This window comes from Cavia porcellus, unplaced genomic scaffold, assembly GCF_034190915.1.
Source record: "Cavia porcellus strain 051 isolate PalLab524CR breed Dunkin Hartley unplaced genomic scaffold, mCavPor4.1 scaffold_17, whole genome shotgun sequence".
NCBI classification, from domain to species: domain Eukaryota; kingdom Metazoa; phylum Chordata; class Mammalia; order Rodentia; family Caviidae; genus Cavia; species Cavia porcellus.
Window position 1 is genome coordinate 72,334,296 of NW_026947500.1, and position 20,307 is coordinate 72,354,602.

General features: G+C 57.7%; 1 protein-coding gene and 1 long non-coding RNA gene across 3 annotated transcripts; both read right to left on the minus strand.

Annotated features, from left to right (window-relative positions):
* Positions 1-1,200: 1,200 nt before the first annotated feature.
* On the minus strand, positions 1,201-4,410 carry Fem1a (fem-1 homolog A). Its single transcript, XM_003460938.5, has one exon. The coding sequence runs from the start codon at positions 4,261-4,263 to the stop codon at positions 2,323-2,325; it is 1,941 nt and encodes a 646-aa protein (XP_003460986.1). The 5' UTR covers positions 4,264-4,410; the 3' UTR covers positions 1,201-2,322.
* A 7,650-nt stretch (positions 4,411-12,060) lies between these two features.
* LOC111755268 (uncharacterized) lies at positions 12,061-17,042 on the minus strand. 2 transcript variants are annotated; one of them, XR_010040467.1, is made up of 4 exons: positions 16,988-17,042; positions 16,356-16,477; positions 15,985-16,044; positions 12,061-15,276 (listed from the first exon to the last, which is right to left on the minus strand). It is a non-coding gene; the product is annotated as an uncharacterized LOC111755268 (long non-coding RNA). The 2 variants fall into 2 exon arrangements; XR_010040466.1 differs by lacking the exon at positions 16,988-17,042 and having other exon boundaries at positions 16,356-16,946.
* Between the last annotated feature and the right edge of the window lie 3,265 nt (positions 17,043-20,307).

The window sequence follows — 20,307 nt, forward strand, 5'->3', positions numbered from 1 at the left end:
GGATAGCAGGTGCGCCACAGTTTATTCCCTCATTTAACAGCTTACTTCCGGGCCCCCGACTGCTACCCCTACGCCCCCAGACTGGCAGACTAAGCCAATCGGCACTGCCCACTCTTTGCCTATAATGGGCTCAAAGCAGACACGTGACCCAGGTCTGACCAATCAGAGCCCTCAGAAGTTCTCGTGCGGAAGTAGGAGCCGGAAGTGGAAGCCACCTACTCCCCGATTGAGACGCTAGGCGGCCTCTAGGCATCGGGCGAGGTGACCCTCACCTGGCGCGGGCCGGAAAAGGCAGCAGACTCACTGCCCTTCAGTCTGAGCTCTTGGATGCGTTAATGCAGGCAGCTCCGGCCTGATTCTGCTTTGGATCGGGGTCAGCGATCCGCAGACCCATAAGGCAAAGACCGGCTGGGGCGGCCAAGGCAGGACAAACTCAAAGCAGCCCGGGCGATGCAGGGCCCGTCTCGAAAAGTAAAAGCTGGGCATCCGCACCGGTAATCCCAACGCTGGGGAGGCTGAGGCAGGAGGATCGCTGTTTGAGGCCAGCCTCAGCTACACAGCAAGACCCTGTCTCAGTCAACCCACAGGGCCAGGGCGGTGGTCAGTGGGCAGCGCCCACTGTGAGCTGGAAATTAGTGAGGCCGGGGAGAAGGTTAACTCCGTCAACACCTGATGACGATGGTCACACCGTGGCTGACCGGTGTCACCTGACAGCTGCCCCCAAAGGAACTGGGAGATGGGGAAGACACTTAACCCCAAAGACTGCTGGAAGCGCGGTCCTGGGCGTGGCCTTCCCCCCACTGTGCCTCTGGGTGGCTTCAGCAAGCTGTCGTCTCTGGGGAGGAGGCCCTGCCCTGGCTTCCCCAGCTCCAGGCTGTGAGAGCCCAGCACCCCTTCTACACGTGGCAGTCCCAGCCTGAAGTGCGCCAGGAACTGGTTAGGTGACCTGCTTCCTTTACTTATGGTGCTTGGAGACGGGGTCTCACTGTGTAGCCCAGGCTGGCCTGGAACTCATGGCTTCCTCCTGCCTCAGCCTCCTGAGTGCTGGGACAGGCAGATACCACCAGGCTGGCTGGTTCTGGGATCTGAGGGCGGAGCCTAGGGCCCGCACAGCTGGGGAGGATTCACCAGGTCCCTCCCAGGGCTTTGGAACCCGCAGGCAACCCTAGCCCAGCCCCAAGGAAGCACCAGGCTGGTCTCTTCCAATACTTTCTTTTAATGCCACAAACATAGCGCTCTCGGCTCCCCCGCTGTGCTCGGAGGGGCCAGGAGAGGTGGCAAAGCCTGGCTCGGCAGAAATCACTTCCTAGCGAACACTGCAAATCCACACCTACTTTCCACCCCAGGCCAGTGCGTCGGGGACCCTCGGCAGCTCCCGAGGCCCTGGTGGCTATTTGGGGAGCAGGCGCCGCTGGCTTGTGGGAGAGATGGCACAGGGCCAGAGGCTCCGGCACCCGCTTACCCAGAGGGACAGCACAGGCGGCCCCGCAGCATGGCCTCCGCTCGTGCCTGCCCCTGCCCTGGGCTCTGTGGGCCTGGATCGGCGAGGGACCAGCAAGGCCGCCTGTCCGGGCGCCGAGGTGACTTGTCTGGGCGCCCCTGGCGGGGGGCCTGTCGTTGTCACTCGGAGACTGTGACCTCATCCTCGGTGAGAAAAACAGCTGTCTTGTGAGTGCAAAGCTGGAGCAGGGACAGATGCAGGCATCTGAGTCCTTGTCACCCAAGCTGGGACTGCGACCTTTGACTTTGCTCACCAAGTCCCTGCTCCCACGGGCGACCTGGGCCGCCACCAAAGCCTCAGAGCTTGAATGAACTTGGAGCCTGACCACAGATTGCTAAGAAACATAAATAAATATGGCTCAGGCCGCCGCCTCTCGGGGCTGTGTGCGCAGCCAGCAAGCAGCCTGCTGGCCAAGTAAACATGAAACCGGGGACAGCGGTCCGGTGGGCCGTGTTGGAGGCTCTGGCGTGGCGTGTTCCTGACTTCCCATCGCCCCGAGCCCTGGCGCTGGGAGCACGCTGGGTGCCGGGCACAGGACTCAGGCGGCTCTCTAGCCCCTCCCAGGACCCCAGGTGACAGCGTGGGGGGCTCCTGCATCTTCTCCAGGTGCAGGATGGGTGGCTGGGCGGGCTCCCTGAGTGACACCTCTCAACGCAGGACCTTGAAGCGCTCGGGCGGCAGTGATGGCTCTGTCACTCTGCACATCTGGAGGAGCCGGGGGACCCGGGAGCTGCTCTCCCACCTCCAGCTCACTTTGAGAAGGCGAGGACGGGCGTCCACGGCCCGCCAGCCCCGTGCCCGCGCTGGGCAGGGCGAGGAGGTCAGTGCAACTCGATGAAAGCCTCCAGCTCCTCTGGGATGAAGCCTTTGTAGGGGATCTTGTTCCGGTCCAGGGCTCGGGCGGCCAGGCACTGCAGGGTGACGTAGTTGAAAGGCTGCACGGCGCTCCTGGCCAGCAACTTCTCGTCCAGCAGCTCGCACGCCGTCTTCTTGAAGGCGTTGGTGGCGTCCATGTGGGCGCCGGCCTCGATGAGGGCGCTCATGATGGCCGGGCAGTTGTTCTGGGCCGCGATGTGCAGCGGCGTGTTGTTGTCGAAGTCCCTGCTGTCCGGGTCGGCGCCGCAGTCCAGCAGCACCTTGACCACGTGCAGCGAGGGGAAGGTGCCCACGCGGTAGCGGCCCACGTTGGTGGTCTCCTTGTCCACCGCCATGTGCAGGGGCGTGAAGCCGTTGCGGCCGCGTGGCGCGCACTTGAGCAGGCGGTAGACGGTCTGGTGTTTGAGGTGCTCCTGGCTGGGGGTGCAGGCCACCTTCCCCAGCAGGTAGAGCAGGTGCAGGATGATGGCCAGCGCCTTGGTGAACTGGGCCGAGTCCCCGGGCTCCCTGGGCGTCTGCAGGGCCCGCTCGACCTCCCGCACCCCTTTGGTGAGCACCCCCATGAGATCTGTGAAGCCGATCTGGGTGCCCTGGCTGCCCTTGGCGGCCCGGTCCTGCAGCACGTAGGAGAAGAGTTCGGCAAAGGACAGGAAGCTGCTGGCGGTCATGGGGCTGAGCGGCTCCAGGTTGGTCTGCTGCATGTCCAGCGCGTATTTCCACAGGCGGATGCAGCGCTCGAAGTTGCCGGAGTCGGCGTAGACGGCGCCCCGGTATCGGATGTAATAGGACGTGTCGGGGTGCGAGGGGCCCAGGATGCGCTCCCGGATGAGCAGAGCCTGCATGCGCATCTCATCGGGGTCTGTGATCAGCGCCTCCAGCTCCTGCGCCGTGTTCACCTCCCGGGAGTAGTCGTAGGCCAGGACCAGCTGCGGGGGCTCGGGCTTGGGCAGGTACTCGCCGCCCTGGTGCCGCAGCTCCATGGCCCGGCGCCAGTGCTTCAGGGCCCCCAGCAGGTCGCGCTTCTTGTCCACGTAGGTGGCGCCCAGCAGCTCCAAGGCCTCCACGGCGGCCTCCCTGCTGGCGGGGCAGCAGCTTTCGTAGGATTCGCTGGGCACCTGCTCCTCCGCCGCTGCCGCCGGGGCGCCTGGCAGGCGGGCCTGCTCCTCGGCCGGCTGCTCCTGGATGAGGTACTCCACGATGTTGGTATGGCCGGTCACGCTGGCCGCCAGCAGCGGGGTCATGCCGTAGCCGTCGCGCTCCATGCGGGCGTTGCAGCCCAGCAGCAGCTGCAGGATCTCCAGGCTGCCGGACTCGGCGCAGTCGTGCAGGGCCGTGTTGCCCTTGGCGCTGCGCCGGTTCACCTGGGCGCCCTGCTCCAGCAGGTAGCGCGCGATCTCGCGGTGGCCCTTGTAGCACGAGATCATGAGGCACGTGTGTCCGTGGCGGTTGGCCACCTCCAGGTCGGCCTGGTGCTCGCCCACCAGGTAGCGCACCACCTCCAGGTGGCCGTCGAAGCAGGCGGCGCGCAGGGGCGTGGAGTTGGTGCGCGTGGTGCGGTTCACCGAGGCCCCGCGCTGCAGCAGGCTGCGCACCACGTCCAGGTGCCCGGCGGCCGAGGCGGCCCACAGCGGCGGCGCGCCCTCGATGGTCTCGCCGTCGAAGTGCACCGAGCCGCCGGCCTCCACGCTCGCGCCGCAGCGGTCCACCAGGTACTCCACCACGTCCAGGTGGCCGTAGCGGGCGGCGATGAGCAGCGGCGTCCCCCCGGTCGCCACCTCGCCCATCAGCTCGTCCAGCTCCTCCCGGCTGCGGCCGCTGAGCAGCTTCTGGAGCAGCTGCAGCTTGCCGTCGTGGGCGGCATTGTACACGGCGGTGTGGAGGTCCATGGTCTGGGCCGCCGTCAGGCCATGGGCTGGCTGCGGGGGGACAAGGAGCCGGGAGTTACGCCCCGGAGGAGCCGGTGACAACCTTTCACCGTCTCCCTCGCCGCCATCTTAGGGGCACTCCGGGCGGAACAAAATGGCCGCCGCGACCTGACGCCCGCTGGCGTACTTAGGGATGCCGGGAGCTGGTGCCCTCCGTGCTGGCCAATTCCATAAAACACACGTGGGGCGGTAGAAACCGTGGACTACATTTCCCAGAAAGCATCGAGACCAACCGCAGGGACCATGAGCGCGGTGCGTGATGGGAATTGCTGTTGCAATTGCAGAGGGTCGCAGCGGAAAGTAGCTATCAAAGAACTACCATTCCCGGCATGCGTTGCTGCCCCGCTAATCACTTTAGCGACTCGGGGAGATTTGGTGACGTGCTTCTGTTGTCGTCATCGTGCCGAGTCCACAGGAAGAGCAGATGAGGCCCCAGTAGACTCCATTTCCCAGAAGGCAGTGCGAGTGACCCAAGCAAAGGCTGAATTGGCCTAAACGCATCTGTCTAGGGCTTGATATGGGAGAAGTCACTAGCCAGCAGAGGGCGCGCGACAGAGCCGGGAAAGCCGCCCGTGGTGTGGACCTGAAGAGCTGGGAGGACCCAATGTGATGAGGATCCCTTGCTTTTTTTCATTCACTCGTTCATTCTTGTACGCCTCATACGTTTGTCTTCGTTGTCCTGCGTATTAGATGTCTCTGTCTTTTTGTGTTGTGTCTTTCTCGACTGTACCCAGGGTCTTTGTGCTGAGCGACATCCCCAGCCCTTTTTATTTTGTTGTATTTATTTTTTGGTAATGGGGATCGAACTCACGACCTTGTGCTTGCCAGCAGGCGCTTGTGCTGCTGAGCTAAATCCCCAGCCCCACTTTTTATTAATTTTAAGATTTTATTTTTTATTTTTTGTCTTTTTGAGACAGGGTCTCACGATGCACTTCAGAGTGGCCTTGAGCTCATTGTGTAGCCCAGGCTGGTCTCGAATTTGCAGCGATCCCCCTGCCTCAGCCTCCGGAGTGCTGGGATGACAGGCATGAGCCACCCCACCCGATTTGTCTTTGCTGATTGAAATAAAGCTGCTATGAATGTTAGATACTGGGGAACTATATTTTCATTTTGTCTTGGGAATCAAATTCTTTTTAATTTGTGAGCTACTGCTGAATTTGTCATGTGTTTTTCCTTCTCTCCTTTAGGAAATCTTGAAGGTTCGGTCCAGGACCTCTTGGCTTGAAAAAGCCCAAGGCATTGGTGTGTTAGGACATGCCAAACCATTCTCCAGCAGGATTTTGTGCAATTTTTTTCTTTTCCTGGGGCTAGAGCCTCAGGGTTTTGCACTGAGCTACATCTTTGGCCCTTTATTATTGCTTGAACTTGCAGTCTTCACGTCTCAGTAATCCTGTCAATTACGTGTCCTGAGCAGGGCATGGTGGCTCACACCTGTCATCCCAGCACTCAGGAGGCTGAGGCAGGAGGATCTTGGTGAGTTGGAGACCAGCCTGGGCTACACAGTGAGCTCAGGCCAGGGTGGGGTCTGCGGAGCTCCAGCAGGCTCTGGGGTGAACGCATCCTTCCCCGAGGTGCCAGCAGCAGAGGAAGGTGCTCAGGGTGGGGAGACTCGGGTGCTATCACCAGCCTTTCCCCACTCGGGCCCTGAGCCAGCCCTCACAGGCCACGTGAGCTTGCACAGAGGGCCCCCGAGCCTGGTGTACCCACCGGCGATGCCAGGGTTAGAGGAGCAAAATCACCAAGCATGGGAAGCGGAGCCTGACCCAGCCAGGGGCGGCACATGGGATGGTGACCTCGTGAAAGTATAAAGGAGCTCAAAATTTTCATCACCAACTGGCAACGGGGGAAATGCATATTTGTGTATTTAGTGTAGCTGCATACCTCTATCTCTATGATCTATCAGTCTTAGTGTTTTGACACAGAGTCTCACTATGTAGTGCAGACTGGCCTTGAGCTCACAGTGATCCTCCTGCCTCAGTCTCCCGAGTGCTGGGATGACAGGTGTGCACCACCACGCCCTGCTTGTAACCATATTTTTCAGTGTGTTTTGTTTTGTTTTGAGACAGGGTCTTGCTATGGCCTTGAAGTCACGGTGAGCCTCCTGCCTCAGCCTCCTGAGTAAGGCCATGACTGCCATGTGCCCCACCATGCCTGGCTGCCTGTTCTTGACTCAGTCTCCTGTCCCTCACTCACTGTGGCCTGGGAACAACAGGCTGTGCCTTTTGCACCCTGCGGTCCGGGTGTGTGCCGGGCTCCGTCATCTCCGCTGTGTGAGGACCTTCCGCGTGGCCGCACGGTGAGGAGATCGCCTAGCAACGGGCCTCCAGGAAAACAGTGCTGTTGCCAGGCGACACAGGAAGCCTCCCGAGTGGGAGCCCTTGCTAGTTTGAAGGACAGCTTTTTTTCCCAGTGTCATTCCATGGTTGACCAGAAAGCCTCTTCCTGCCTTGGCTCTGACCAAGGACAAGTGTTTGGGCACCCAGCACTCTGGAGAGGGACGCTTGGGTCAGCCAGGGAAAGGGCTGCTGGAATCCAAGATGGGCCTCGTCTGCAGTGGTCGCTGTGCACCGCGGGGAGGTGACAGACTCCCAGGGTTTGTCCTGATGACCAGCGAGGAGATCTGGAGTCCTGAGTGGAACAGGCTGAGGAGGCGCCCTTGTGCTTAGGGACACACACGAGGGAAGCGTGGGGCCGTGGGAGCGTGGGTTTTATTTGAGGATTGGTAAATGTGTCCAAGACTTCGGTGCCATCCCTCGATCCGTGCTCGCCTTCCTCCTCCCAGGATTCCGCAGGGTCACATAGCGGCTCAGAGGAAAAACTACATTTCCCAGCCTCCCTTGCAGCTAGGTGAAATCATATGACCACATCCGGGCCAATGGGAAGTGAGCACAAACGGCGTGGCCCACAAGAAGGAAGCCAGAGGCTGGAGTTTGGTGGACTAACAGGGTTCCCACTGGCCTCGGGGCTGAAATTAAAGTGGAATCCAACCTCAGCAAGAGATCAAGTTCCTCAGTCACAGGGCTGCAACCGCTCAAATAACATTTTCTCTTTTTTTGTTTTGTTTGTTTTGGTTATGGTCTCACTATGTAGCCCAGGCTGGCCTTGAAATCAAGGTGATCCTCCTCCCTCAGCCTTCTGAGTGATAATTACCTTTTTAAAGACAGGTTATCAGCTGTTCAGGGTCTCTCTCTCTCTCTCTCTCTCTCTCTCTTTCTTTGTTTTTGTCTTTTTGAGGCAGGGTCTCGCTGTGCAGTTCAGGCTGGCCTTGAGCTCACTTTGTAGCCCAGGCTGGCCTGGAACTCACAAGGATCCTCATGCATCAGCCTCCCGAGTGCTGGGATCACAGGTGTGAGCCACGGCACCTGGCTCAGGGTCTCTTTTATAATGCTATGGTACCACCTTGATGTCCCAAATTGACTCTAAATATTTCCCTTTTGTGGTCATTTTCACTTTGGAGCAGTGGCCAGAAGTGACAGGTGCCAGACCCCGTGACGAAGGTGGGCGTGGTTTTCAGGTCTGCCTTCTAGTAGATGGTGCTCTGCAGCTGCAGGATTTTTGTTGTTGTTGTTGTTCCCGGTACTGGGTCTCGAACTCACGACCTTGACTTTGCCAGGCAGGCGCTGGTGCTGCTGAGCTGTGTCCCTGGCCCATTCACCGTATTTTTGATCACACTTCAGGGACGAGGACCTCAGAGGCGCTTTGGAGAGACGCGGGAGTGACGGTTTGACGTATTGGAGGGGAGGGAGGCCTTGGGGGAGCCGTGGAAACGTCCGGTTCCCGTAGTAATAAAGGGCCTCACCCAGCCGTCGTCTGCGTCTCCCGGTCACACCCTGGACACCGCTGCAGCCCACCTGTCGCAGGGTGCGCGTGCCTGGTGCGCCCGCTGCTTTCCTGCCTGTGAAAGTTGATGCATTAATTATACTGTGAGTTGAACCAGGGCCTTTGCACTGAGCTACATCCCAGCCCTTAAACCAAATAAACGAAACAAAGTTCCCAGGCTAGGCTTGAATCTGAGAGCGTCCTGTCCCTGCACTGCCCGTCCCTGTCCCCAGGGAGGTGACGGGAGGCTTAGGGATGGGCCACCTCCTGCCTGGGAGCTTGTCAGCGTTTGCAATGAGAAACATTCAGACAACACAGAGAACGCCCCCCCCCCCTTTAAGGTCCTGAGATGGAAACCAGAGCCTTCACACCGACACACATTCCCAGTACTATTTTTTGTTTTTATTTTTTATTTACTTTCTTTTTTATCGGTAACGGGGATCGAACTCACGACCACCTGCTTGCAAGGCAGGTGCTTATGCCGCTGAGCTAAATCCCCAGCCCCTTTTATTTTTTATTTTGAGACAAGGTCTCACTAAATTCCCCTGGTGGGGCCTTGAACATTTGATTCTTCTGCCTCAGCTCCTGAGTCATTGGCATGGTAGAGGTGTGTGCTCCTGTCACTGATGAAAAAAAAATTTTTATATTTTAAAAATAAATATTTATATTCATAAATAATGTTTATAAATATTTACTTTTTTTTTGTCTTTTTCGTTTTTATCGGTACCAGGGATCGAACTCACGACTGCCTGCTTGCGAGCTAAATCCCCAGCCCCCTAAATATTTACTTTTAAAATATTTTAAAATATTTTTTGTCTTTTTGAGACAGAGTCTCACTATGCAGTTCAGGCTGGCCTTGAGCTGGCAGTGACCCTCCTGCCTCAGCCTCCCGAGTGCCGAGATGACCGCCGTGGTCCGCTGTGCCCAGCTCTAGGCGGGATTGGAGCATGCGCAGAGTGTGGTACCGAGATGAGGGTTCGTCCCCTTCTGGGGGCTGGACCTGCGCTGTGCAGTGCGCCGGGACGGAGGCAATTCTGTCCTCAGCTGTCAGGTAGAAAGGAGACTGGGCAGTGGGCAGTGCTGGGGGAAGCTCTGGCGCTGGCTGACGACATCACAAGAGGCCAGAAGGGGATTCAGAGTCTGAGAAAGGGGACCCGGGATATCTTTGCTGGGGGTGTCTTTTCTCTTTTGTTTTTTTGTTTTCTTTCATCCCTCATTCCCTGTCCCCTCCTGTCTGTCCGTCCCTGTCTGCAGTACTAGGGATGGAGCCCAGGGCCTGGCCTTGGTCACCTGGAAGGTGTCCTTTGAGAAAGCAATGTATGAAAATCTAGGGAGAGAGAACACACAGCCCGAGCAAAGGCCCTGGGGCAGGATGGAGCTTTGGGCCGCAGGACCAGCAAGGAGAAGCCTGTGCGGCTGGAGCAGAGGGAGCAGGGGAGGTGGGGAGATGGGAGGGGATTCACGGGGCCACGGGACATCTTACAGAAGCACCATATGGAAGGGTGTTATCTCCAGATCCTCGCGGCACATGGGAAACCCAGAAATGACGCCCTGGCATCAGAGGTCACCACGGGGACATGTGGAGGTGTAGGGAAGCCCACTGCCGTGACAGAGATCTATCCAACCCAAAGACCGCCAGGCCAGAGCCCCAAGGAGATCCTCTGGCCCCTGTGCCAGCGGGCCTGGCTTTTTAGCTGTCTGAGGGTCCACAAGCTAACAAAAGAAGCCACCAGGTGGGGTGGCACACAGCTGTAACCCTGGCACTCAGGAGGCTGAGGCAGGAGGATCACCAGCTTGGACAATTTAGTGATCCCGTGTCAGCAAAAAAAATTAAAAAGGGCTGTGGGTGTGGCTGGGTGGCCAAGTGCCCTGAACCCCAAAGAACCCGAAACAAACAAAAACATCCCAGGAGGAAGAAAGAAACACCCAGCTTGGCACCCTGGCAGCTGTGGTCCATTTAGTATCTCCCCTCCCCTCCAGTGAACATTTTAGGGGGTTCCAGATCAAAGAGCAGGGTACAGCCCCCCTTTTTGGGGGGGTTGGAGATTGCTCCCCAGGTCTGAGCTCCCCCACCTCCTCCTTTTTTGTATTTAGACAGGGTCTGGCTCCCTGGCTAAGTTGCTCGGGCTGCGTTCACACTCGGGCCCCTCCTGCCTCAGCCTCCCGAGTGCTGGGGCACAGTGTGCTTCGCCATGGGCAGCTGGCCACTGTAAGTTTGTCCGGGCCCTGCTGGGCCTGGTGACAGTGCCCAGGCAGAGGCCTCCCCCCCCCCCGGGCCCGGAGAAGTTTTGTGACCCCCACCCAGGCCGGGCTTGCACCCCCTGGAACGGGAGGTGGGGGGTGGGTGGGAAATGGCGGCCACAGAGCGGGGTGGCCCCAGACACCGCTGTGGGCTGCAGGGGGGCGCAGGCATCTCCTCCTCCGGAGGCTGCCTGCCTGTTACCATGGAAACCCAAACCGCTCTCCAGTGAAGGACCCATTAAGGGGCCGGAAGCAATCAAGGCTCTCTGGGCAGCGGATGGACCCCCAGCCTGCCTGGCCGGTCCTGTCTTCCTCCCCGACCTGCTCTCCAAAATAAAATTCTCGGAAACACACACACGCAGGAGCCGGCGTGGGCAGGGGTCAGGAAGACCCCCTGGGTGGGGGTGACTCATGGTCTGACTACCTAAGCCCGCTTGTGTTCCTAACGTGTGTGTGTGTGTGTGTGTGTGTGTGTGTGTGTGTGTGTGTGTGAGTTTTGAAACAAGCTCTCGCAGTGTAGTTCAGGCTGACTTTGAACTCTCGGGTGGTCTGGGCCGGGCTTGGACGTGCAGCGATCCTCCTGCCTCAGCCTCCTGGGCGCTGGGATCACAGGCAGGGGCCCCCACTCCTGGCCCACCCCGTCCTTGTGGACCTTGACATCCTCCCCTGGGAACGTGACAGGGACACAGCGTGGCCGTCTTGCTGCTTCTGAGCACCGAGCCATGAGAGGTGCAGGCCAGTGGTCCAGCCTGCAGACGCCAACTGTGGATCCTAAACTGACCTTGGGGCCCGCTAGCTGGACGACCTGGGCCAACTTGCCTGACCTCTCTGGGTTTTTTTTTTGGAAAAGTGGTTCTGTACAGAACCTGCCTCTTGGGAGATACTGTCTGAGGCCACCAAGACACTGTCAGGATGGATCAAACGTGGCCCAGACACCGTGGAATATCATTTAGCCATGAAAAGGGACGTGGCGGGGGCAGCAGTGGCACAGGTTTGACACTGGTGCACTTTCGGAGGCTGAGGCAGGAGGGCTGCAGGTTCAAGCCCAGCGCGGGCATTTGGTAAAACCCTGTCTCAGAGGATAATAAAAGGGTCTGGGGGCAGCTCAGCCGGGAGCGCTTAGCTCACAACCCTGGGGGTCCAGACTGAACCTCCAGCACCACAAACCCAAGCCGAAAGTGCTCGAACCACAGTGGGGTACAGCAGCCCGCCCTCCAGAAACGCTGGCTGAGGATTTGTAATTTTCCCAGCTGCTCTGGCACTGCAGACGGAACGCAGGGTGCTCCACCACGGGGCGGCACCCCCGCCGGTCTTATTTTCACTTTATCTCTTTTCCATTTATTTTTTATTTGGACTCAGGGTCTGCCTCAGTTGCTTCAGGGAAAGAGTTGAATTTGTGATCCTCGTGCCTCAGCCTCCGTCAGTGCCTGGACTCTAGCTCTCAATTCTTAATATTCATTCAACAAACAGGTGTTTGGTCCCAGGCACATGAGAAAAATGGGTGTTTCTCTTTCCTGTCCCACTGTGGCCAGAGGAGATGGGTAGTTTCTTTTTCTTCCTCTCTGTGGTCTGGTTAACCCATAGACACATCCTAGGGTGCCCTTTTTTTGCTATCTTTAAAAAAAAATAGCCCTGGAGTGGAAATCTCAGACCTCACACCATGTGAGGTAAACACTCACCGCTGAGCTACAGCCCCGATGTTTTTATGAAAATTTTATTTTGAGACAGGGTCTTGCTAAATTCCTCAGGCTGGCTTTGAACTTGTGACGCTGCTGCCTGAGCCCCATGCCTGCGCACGTCTCAGGACTCCGCAGTCCTGGTTCACGGCTTAGGGGACTTCAGTTCACGATCTCTGGCCACAGGGCCTTGGCTTCACTGCAGAACAGTGGATTGGTGTCAATCCAGACCTCAATGGCCACGCCCCAGGCCACACCCTCAGTGACCTAAGCCCCGCCTTTTAAAGGTCCCACGACCTCTCAGCAGGGCCAAGCTAGAGACTATTTTTTAACACACGGGACTTGGTGGAATGTTCAGCTCCAAACCGTAGCAGTGACATCGCTACTTTGCTGTGCCCTCTGCCTTGTCATCATTTGAGTTTTCCTGCTGTGTAACCTCGAGTCTTGCTTCTGGCTGTTAGAGCCAGGAAATCGGCCTCTGGGAGCTCTGGGGCGGATACAGGCGTCCAGGAGGACATATTCCTGGATGTGTAGCTTCTGCAGCAGAGATAGGACCTGTCCCCGCAGCTGTCCTCCCCCTCTGCGCATCACAGCCCCCGGTTTTCAGCTGAGCACAGCAACATTTCCTAAGCTACGCGCCCCAGAAATGGAGGACAGGGACCCGGAGGCGGGGGCCTGTGCCTGCCCTCGTGGTGCCACCCCAAGCCCTGAGCCTGCTGTCTGGGGAGACGGACGTCAGATGAGCTCGCAGGGTGGGGTGGCTTTGTCAGAGGAGGGACGGAGGTCAGAGGACACACGGGCGCCCGTGTGACTCCCCTGTCCTTCCCCAGGATGCCCTGTGCCACCCGAGTGCCCCGCCAAGGAGGCTGTCACCAGGGGTGGGCTCAGCCCGGTTCCCCACACTGCGGTCCTCAAACCTCTTTTCTTTAGAAATCATCCAGCCTCAGGCGCTGTGTTACAGTAGCACCAAACACGCTGACACGTGAACTCAGCTCCATCGGGGGAGAACGCGGGGTCTGTCTTTGCCACCCTCCCATCTTTATCTTTCGCATTCCTTCTTGGTTGGATTTGAGTTTTGCCCTTCTTGATGAAGCTGTAACTCTTCTCTCTCTCCATCCTCACCCCACCTGGTTACTGAGGTTCAAACCCAGCATACTCTACCACTGAGCTACATCCCTAACCTATTTTATTTTATTTTATTTATGTCTTTCTGAGACCGGGTCTGGCTGTGCAGTCCAGGCTGGCCTTGAGCTCACTTTGAAGCCCAGGCTGGACTTGAACTTGCAGTGATCCTCCTGCCTCAGCCTCCCGAGTGCTGGGATGACAGGTGTGCTTTCCCACACCCGGCTGAATAGCCCATTTTATTTTTATTTCCTTTTATGTTGATGCAGGGTCTCACTAAATTGTTTAGGTGGGACTTGAACTTGAGATTCTCCTGCCTCAGCTTCCCTCAGTGCCAGGATTAGAGGTGTGCATCCCTGTGCCCAGGTATGAAGCTGTCATTTGGAGTACGGTGACAGCTAAGTCCTGTGAGTCCGTTGCTACTTAAGTATTCAACCTGAGGAGGCCGTAGGACACCCAAGTTTGGGGAAAAGTGGCCAGAGTGCGCGTGACTGGGGAGCCAGGAGCACGTGGTGGCTGTGTCTGAGGCGAAGGCAGTGCCCTGGTAACTATGCCCTTGACCCTCGGGATCTGCCGTGGGTCAGAATGGGGTTCCAGGCCCGCAGGAGTCTTTTCAACAAGACCCCAGGAGGAGAGGAAGCATCACCAGCCATCTGTCAGCGCGAAGGCCGGAGGCAGGGGCATCTCATTTGCCTCGGCGGGGTCAGCAGCCCGAGCAGCTGCGGGTGGATTCTCAGGGCTGGCCAGGACGGGGTGGCCAGGACGGGGTGGTGGGTGGCTGGCCTTATCTCGTGACACCCTCAGTGAATAGTTACTGGGTGCCGCCCCCGAGCTAGACATGGAGGGTGAAAGCCATCACTGAGCTGGGTGCAGGCACCACAACGTTCTAGGAGGCTGAGGCAGGAGGGTTGCAAATTTGAGCTCAGCCAGGGCCAATGACTCGGCAAGACCTCGTCTCCAAAGGAGAAATGGGTGGTGATGGAGCTCAGTGTGGAGGCCCTGGTCAGTCCCGACACACACACACACACACACACACACACACACACACACACACACAGCCCTGCAATGGTGGGTGTGCATGTGGACCGGGGTTGAGACCCTCGACCTGCTGACAGCAGGCTGAAGAGGAGCAGATGGTGGAGGCAGTGACTTGCCTCGGGCTGAGGGTGCGGGCCACATGGCAGGCGAGGAGACCTGCAGGTTGCATGGATGGGGTGCTGTGTTCAAAGTGGCTCATTTGGGGGTGGCCAGTGGACACCCAGGGCTGGCTGACTCTCTCTCTCTCTCTCTCTCTCTCTCTCTCTCTCTCTCTCTCTCTCTCTCGTCTTTTTGAGTCAGGGTCTCACTGTGTAGCTCAGGCTGGCCTTGAGCTCACTCTGTAGCCCAGGCTGGTCTCGAACTCGCAGCGATCTTCTTGCCTCAGCCTCCCGAGTGCTGGGATCACAGGTGTGCACCACCACAAGACAGTATATGGATTCCTTTCTCTTTCCTGTTCTCAGAGGATGATTCTAAACTCACTGGAATCTCCCCTGCAATTAGACTTCACCCAGACTGCGAATCCCCTGTGCTGACTTTACCCCATCGGGTGCCTGTGGCACTTTGGGGTTCCCTAATTCCGTTTTCTCCACCAGGGAAACGCTCCCGAGACAGCCCGGTTTCATTTGCCGGCGGCTGAGGAGGGAGACACCGCTTGCCCGAGCTAATGAAGAATCAATGCCTCGTAATTGCTAATTAAACGAGCCGGGCTCTCCCACGGGGCTATTAGCTGGCTGGCCGGCCCTTGAGAGCCCATAAATTTAATTATAGTCCCTCGATAAACACCTGGCACCGATGTCGCCCCATGGTATCTCTGTGGGGAGGCCCCGAGAGGGCTGAACGCGTGTGGTGCATCGACTGACTTATCGGTGTAGTCTCTGATGCCTTTGTGGATTCCACAAGCAGGTACTGAGCACCTGCTGGGTGCCCGGCCTTGGAAGGGGCACTGGGGACACAGCAGGGAGCCCACAGAGCCACAGGGACCAGACACACGAGCATGGCAGGAGTCCACTCCAGGGCCTCGATGGCCCAGGTCTGCGGGATTGTAAATCACACGCTCGGTGCTGGGACTCAGTTGCCCCTGATGGAAAGAAGCCCGGGCAGGAAGGCGGTCAGCCCTGCGGAGCTCTGGGCCGGAGGGGACAGTGGCTTCCCAGCCAAGCTGGCAACAAGACGGCGGCCTGGGAGCCAGAAGCAATCCCATGTGGGCTCGGTGACTGGAATCGGATGTCACAGAGGGTGTGATGGACACGCTCACCCCGTCCTGCGGGCATCTGGGGGCCCGATGGAGGACGGGGGACAGAAGTCACTTCTGGAACTTTTATTCAGGTGTCTTCAGTGCCCTGGCTGGCGAGGGGACCTCGAAGGCCATTCCCCACTGATTCCCCTGCATGGCTGGGCAGGGAAGGCTCTCGGGTTTCGAGTCAGATATGTGTGGGGGTCACAGGCTCCTGCTACCGAGCTGCACCCCAGCCCGAGTCACATCTGCTGTGTGACACAGAGGTGTCCTTCCCAGCCATCCCTGTGCCCGCGGCCCATGGCATCAGCTGGCCACGGTGGTGGTGGGGCGATTGCTCGCTGACCCCCAAGCCCACCCCCTCCTCGCTTGTCCCCTGCTGCTGACTGACGCCGGGAGCCCGCGCTGTGTGGCCGGCTGTGACTTGTTGTCATCCAACATCAGAACAACAAAATCACTAGTCTTCCACACAGCGCTGGGCCACAGCCCCGCGGGCTCCTCCCTCGGCCTCAGCCCCGCGCCTGAGACCCCGGGCCCGCGCCGTGGCCTCACCTGGGTGGAGCTGGAGGCGCGCATTTCCTGCTTCTGCGTGGCCTGCTGTTCCCGGTGCCCCTGGGAGAGGCAGGGTGAGATCCCCGGGACCCAGGCCCCCCACGGGCACATGGGACACAGGGGACTTGGAGCTGGGCGGATGTGGGGTCGGGGTGGAGGGTTCCGCGTGGGCCCTTGTGAGAGCTCCCGCCCCTGGGGACCCCAGCCCCCCAATTCCATCCCAGGGAACTCAGACCCACGCTGGGACTACAAGCAGCCGGCTGGCAGCCCCGACTCGGGGACAGCGTGGCACCAAGCGCATGGCCCTCCGGGCATAGTGCCCTGAAGCCTGGAAAGGGCCCGGGAGTGTCCACTCGGCGGGTGGCAGTTACCTGTCAAGGACTCGCAGGCTTCACGCCGTCGCTTCCTCCTCTGGAAAATAATTCACTCTGCGAACCCCTTAATCGAGGGGGTGCATCGCAGGAGCTCCAGGCAGCTCAGTGTAACCCCTCACCTAGAAATCAGCGGGGAAAGGCCAGGCCGTGGCCAGGAGCTGTCCGCAGCCCGGTGCTGAGCCGGACCGCGCGGCGCTGTCCGGAGCCCCGGTGCTGAATCGATGGGGTGGGGGACGAGCGCTTCCCCTACCGGGGCGCTCACATAACTTGCCTGGCGTTTTCCTCTTCCCTCCCCGGCCCCCTCACACTGCTCGGTCTCTGTTCTCCTGACTCTCAGGGAGCCCCCTTTCTGTCCCCGCCATCCTGGGGGCGCGCACCACGTGCACGCACGCGCGCACGCACAGAAATTAAAACTATCACTCCGACCTGCCCCCCCACGCGCGGTCAGTCCCGAACTTACCCGCCCCACCAGGCGGCCAGGCCGGGTGGAGCCCCTTGCGATTCGCCACCTCTGTGGCTTCCTGAGAAGCTGCACAGGTGTTGGCCTGCAGATCAGCCCCGTCTGGCCTCGGGGAGCCCCGAGCACCCCTCCCCCCGCGCAGCGGCCTCGGCCCTCCCCCCGCGCTCACCTGGCGGCAGCCTGATTGGAGGTAGAAGTGTCTGCTGCCGGCAGCCCCGACGACCCGCGCCTTTATAGGCTTCTGAGGAGGCGGGGCGCCGGGAACCCTGGGCGGAGCTTAGGCAACCGACCAATGAGAGTCCTCCTCAATTGAAACTCCAAGGATTACCTCATAGGTTGTGGCCTCGGCTTCACAATAAAAGTCTGGCGCGGGGCCCAGCCATTGGAGTGTTTTCTGGGGCTAGAGGGAGCAGTCCTAGTAGGTACCTTTGCGGTTTCACACCGAGTTCCCGGTGGGCTCAGGAGCTGCTCAGTGTGTGCCATTTCCGGTCAAGAGAGAGAAAACCAGAGAGGAAAACAGGATGTGGGGAGTACAGAATATCCGGTCCACACAGGGGAAACTGAGGCCTCAGAGGATCCCAGGACCTGAATCGTTGGGTATTTTGTGTCCAAACCAGCTCATAACTCAGTTTACTAGAAGGCTCTGAGACGGTGAGCAAACCAGCGTTTAAAATCCGGCAGGCACACAATGGTGATGTGATCGGGAGGCTGAGGCAGGAGGATCCTTGCAAGTTTGAGGCCGGCCTGGGCTACATAGTGAGTTCAAGGCCAGCCTGAACTACATAGCAAGATCCTGTCTCAAAGGAATAAAAATGTCAAACCTAGCCTGGGAAATTTAGCAACTCAGCCAGACCCTACCCAGAATAAAACATAAAAATGGCTGGGGACGTAGCTCAGTGTGAAGGCCCTGGAATCAATGCCCAGTGCAAAAAAAAAAAGAAAGAAAGAAATTAGATTAAAGTGTGGGTGTCCTGGATGATAGAAGATTTCTGTCCTGTCTTGTGCTGATCCCCTTTCAGGGGACCCGGTGGGAGGTCCTTAAATCATTGAATACTGAACCAAGGGGACTATGGGACCCCCGGCTTTTCTCTCCTGCCTGTGTCTTGGCTCCGAGTGACTGATTTGGTTTGTCTCCTGCTCTTTGTCATGACAGGAGGCCTGTGCTGGTTACCTCACCGTAGTCCCAAAGCAATGAAGCGAACAGGAGCCTCCACAGCCGAGAACCAAAATAAACCTGTCTTCTTGGTAAACTGATCGCCTGGGCCGTTTTGTTACAGTAACTGAAGGCTGCACCTGGGCTACCTCCAGAGGTACTCGGGGAGGGGGTCTGGCCTTTCCAGCACTCAGGAGGCTGAGGCAGGAGAATCCCAAGTTTGAGCCCAGGGAGAATGATGTAGTGAGATTCAAAATAACAAAATTAGAGCAAGGCGGCAGCTTTTAATATTGAGAAAGGCGGCACACGGGATCCCAGTGAGGAAATTCCCACCCTGTTTTTACGCCCAGCCACTCCCCCATGGCCGCATCCTCCCCACTTCCTTCTGACAGAGACCCCCGCCCCGTCTCTCTCCCAATTGTGTATTGTTTCCTAAATATGGCAGCCTGGGTCCCTAACATCGATAACCGATTCTTGTGTAACCATGACCCAATGACCAGAATGAAGATGATAAATTGTCACAGCAAGCCGGGCGTGGTGGCTCGTGCCTATAATCCCAGCACTCAGGAGGCTGAGGCAGGAGGATCCTTGTGAGTTCGAGACCAGCCTGGGCTACAAAGTGAGCTCAATGCCAGCCTGAACCGCACAGCGAAACTCTCTGTCTCAAAAAAAAGTGAAAAAAAAAAAATTGTCATGGCTCCACTGACTCTGATCCACAGGGCTTATTTTCTTTTTTGGTACCAAGAATGGCACTGAGGACCTTACATTTGCCAGGCAGGCACTTGTGCTGCTGAGCTGTAAATCTGGCCCTGTTTTATTTTTGTCTTTTTGAGGCAGGGTCTTGCTATGCAGTTCAGGCTGGCCTTGAGCTCATTTTGTAGCCCAGGCTGGCCCTGAACCCATGGTGATCCTCCTGACTCAGCCTCCCGAGTGCTGGATTTCAGGTGTGTGCACCACGCCTGCGTGATTTCATTTTAACTTGGGGTATTGCTAAGTCTCCCTCCTGCCTCAGGCTCCTAAGTAGCTGGGTTTACAGGAAAGTGCCACCATGCCTAGGCTTTCTTTCTTCTTCTTTTTTTTTTTTTTAATATTTTAACAACTCTTGGGCCAGGAGTACAGCTCGGCAGCACAGTGCCTGCCTGGCAAGCATGAGGTCCTGAGTTTGATTCCCAGCGCACACACAAAAAGAATTCTTTTTAGCTGGGTGTGGGGGCATGTATCTGTAATCCCAACACTCGGAGGTTGAGGCAGGCCTGAGCAGGGGAGAGGGTTTTGGTTTTTTAGGTAAACACTTAAGAGTGAATGGCTGTCTTTAGTAAATGGTGCTGGAAAAGCAGACCCTATGCTTGCTGAGGATTAAAACTGGACCCATCTCTTTCTCCAGGCACTAAGCTAAAACCAGAATGGATCAAAGATCTTAATTTTTATTGTATCTTTTTGAAGCAGAGTCTCGCTGTGCAGCTCAGGCTGGCCTTGAGCTTACTCTGTAGCCCAGGCTGGTTTTGAACTCACAGCAATCCTCCTGCCTCAGCCTCCCGAGTGCTGGGATGACAGCTTGCACCACCACGCCCCGCTTAAAAATCTTAATATTAAAACAGAAACATTCAACCTGCTGGAAGACAGTGAGGTAAAACTCTTGAAGACGCTGGTGTAGGCAAAGACCTTACGAACAACACCCCGATTGCATGGAACCGTCCCAGGAATCACCCCCGGGGTCCACCTCCTGGAAAGCTTTTGCACAGCAAGAGAAGCAGCAGAGTGCAGAGACGGCCCACAGCGGGGAGGAAATGTCCGCCTCTGGGCCTCAGGCCAGGATCACTGTCGGGAACACAGAAAGATCTCAGAAACACCCGTCCTCGCAGGTTTAGAGACCCAATCCAAAGACGGGCATCTGACACGAGCACGCGCTTCTCAGACGAAGAAAAACAAACAGCAAATAAATGGAAAAAATGTCCATCAGCACCCGTCACTGGAGAGATGCAAATTCAAACAGTGAGATTCCATCTCGCCCCGAAAGGAATGGCTGTTAGCAAGAAATCGGCCAGGAGCAAACGCTGGCGGGGCTGCGGGGGAAGGAGCCTTCGCCGTGCTGCTGGGAGTGCAGGCTGGGGCAGCCCTGTGGGGATCCGAGTGGAGACGCCTCAGGAAACTAGCTAGGATTGCAGTCCCATTCCACCCAGCGGTTCCCTTCTGGGTGTCTTCCCAAAAGAACTGAAAACATCACACCACAATCATATACGTGCACTCACGTTTACAGCAGCACAGTTTATAATAGGCAGATCTGGGAAACAACCTAGATGCCCATCAACTGAAGAATGGATAAAAAAGATGTATTT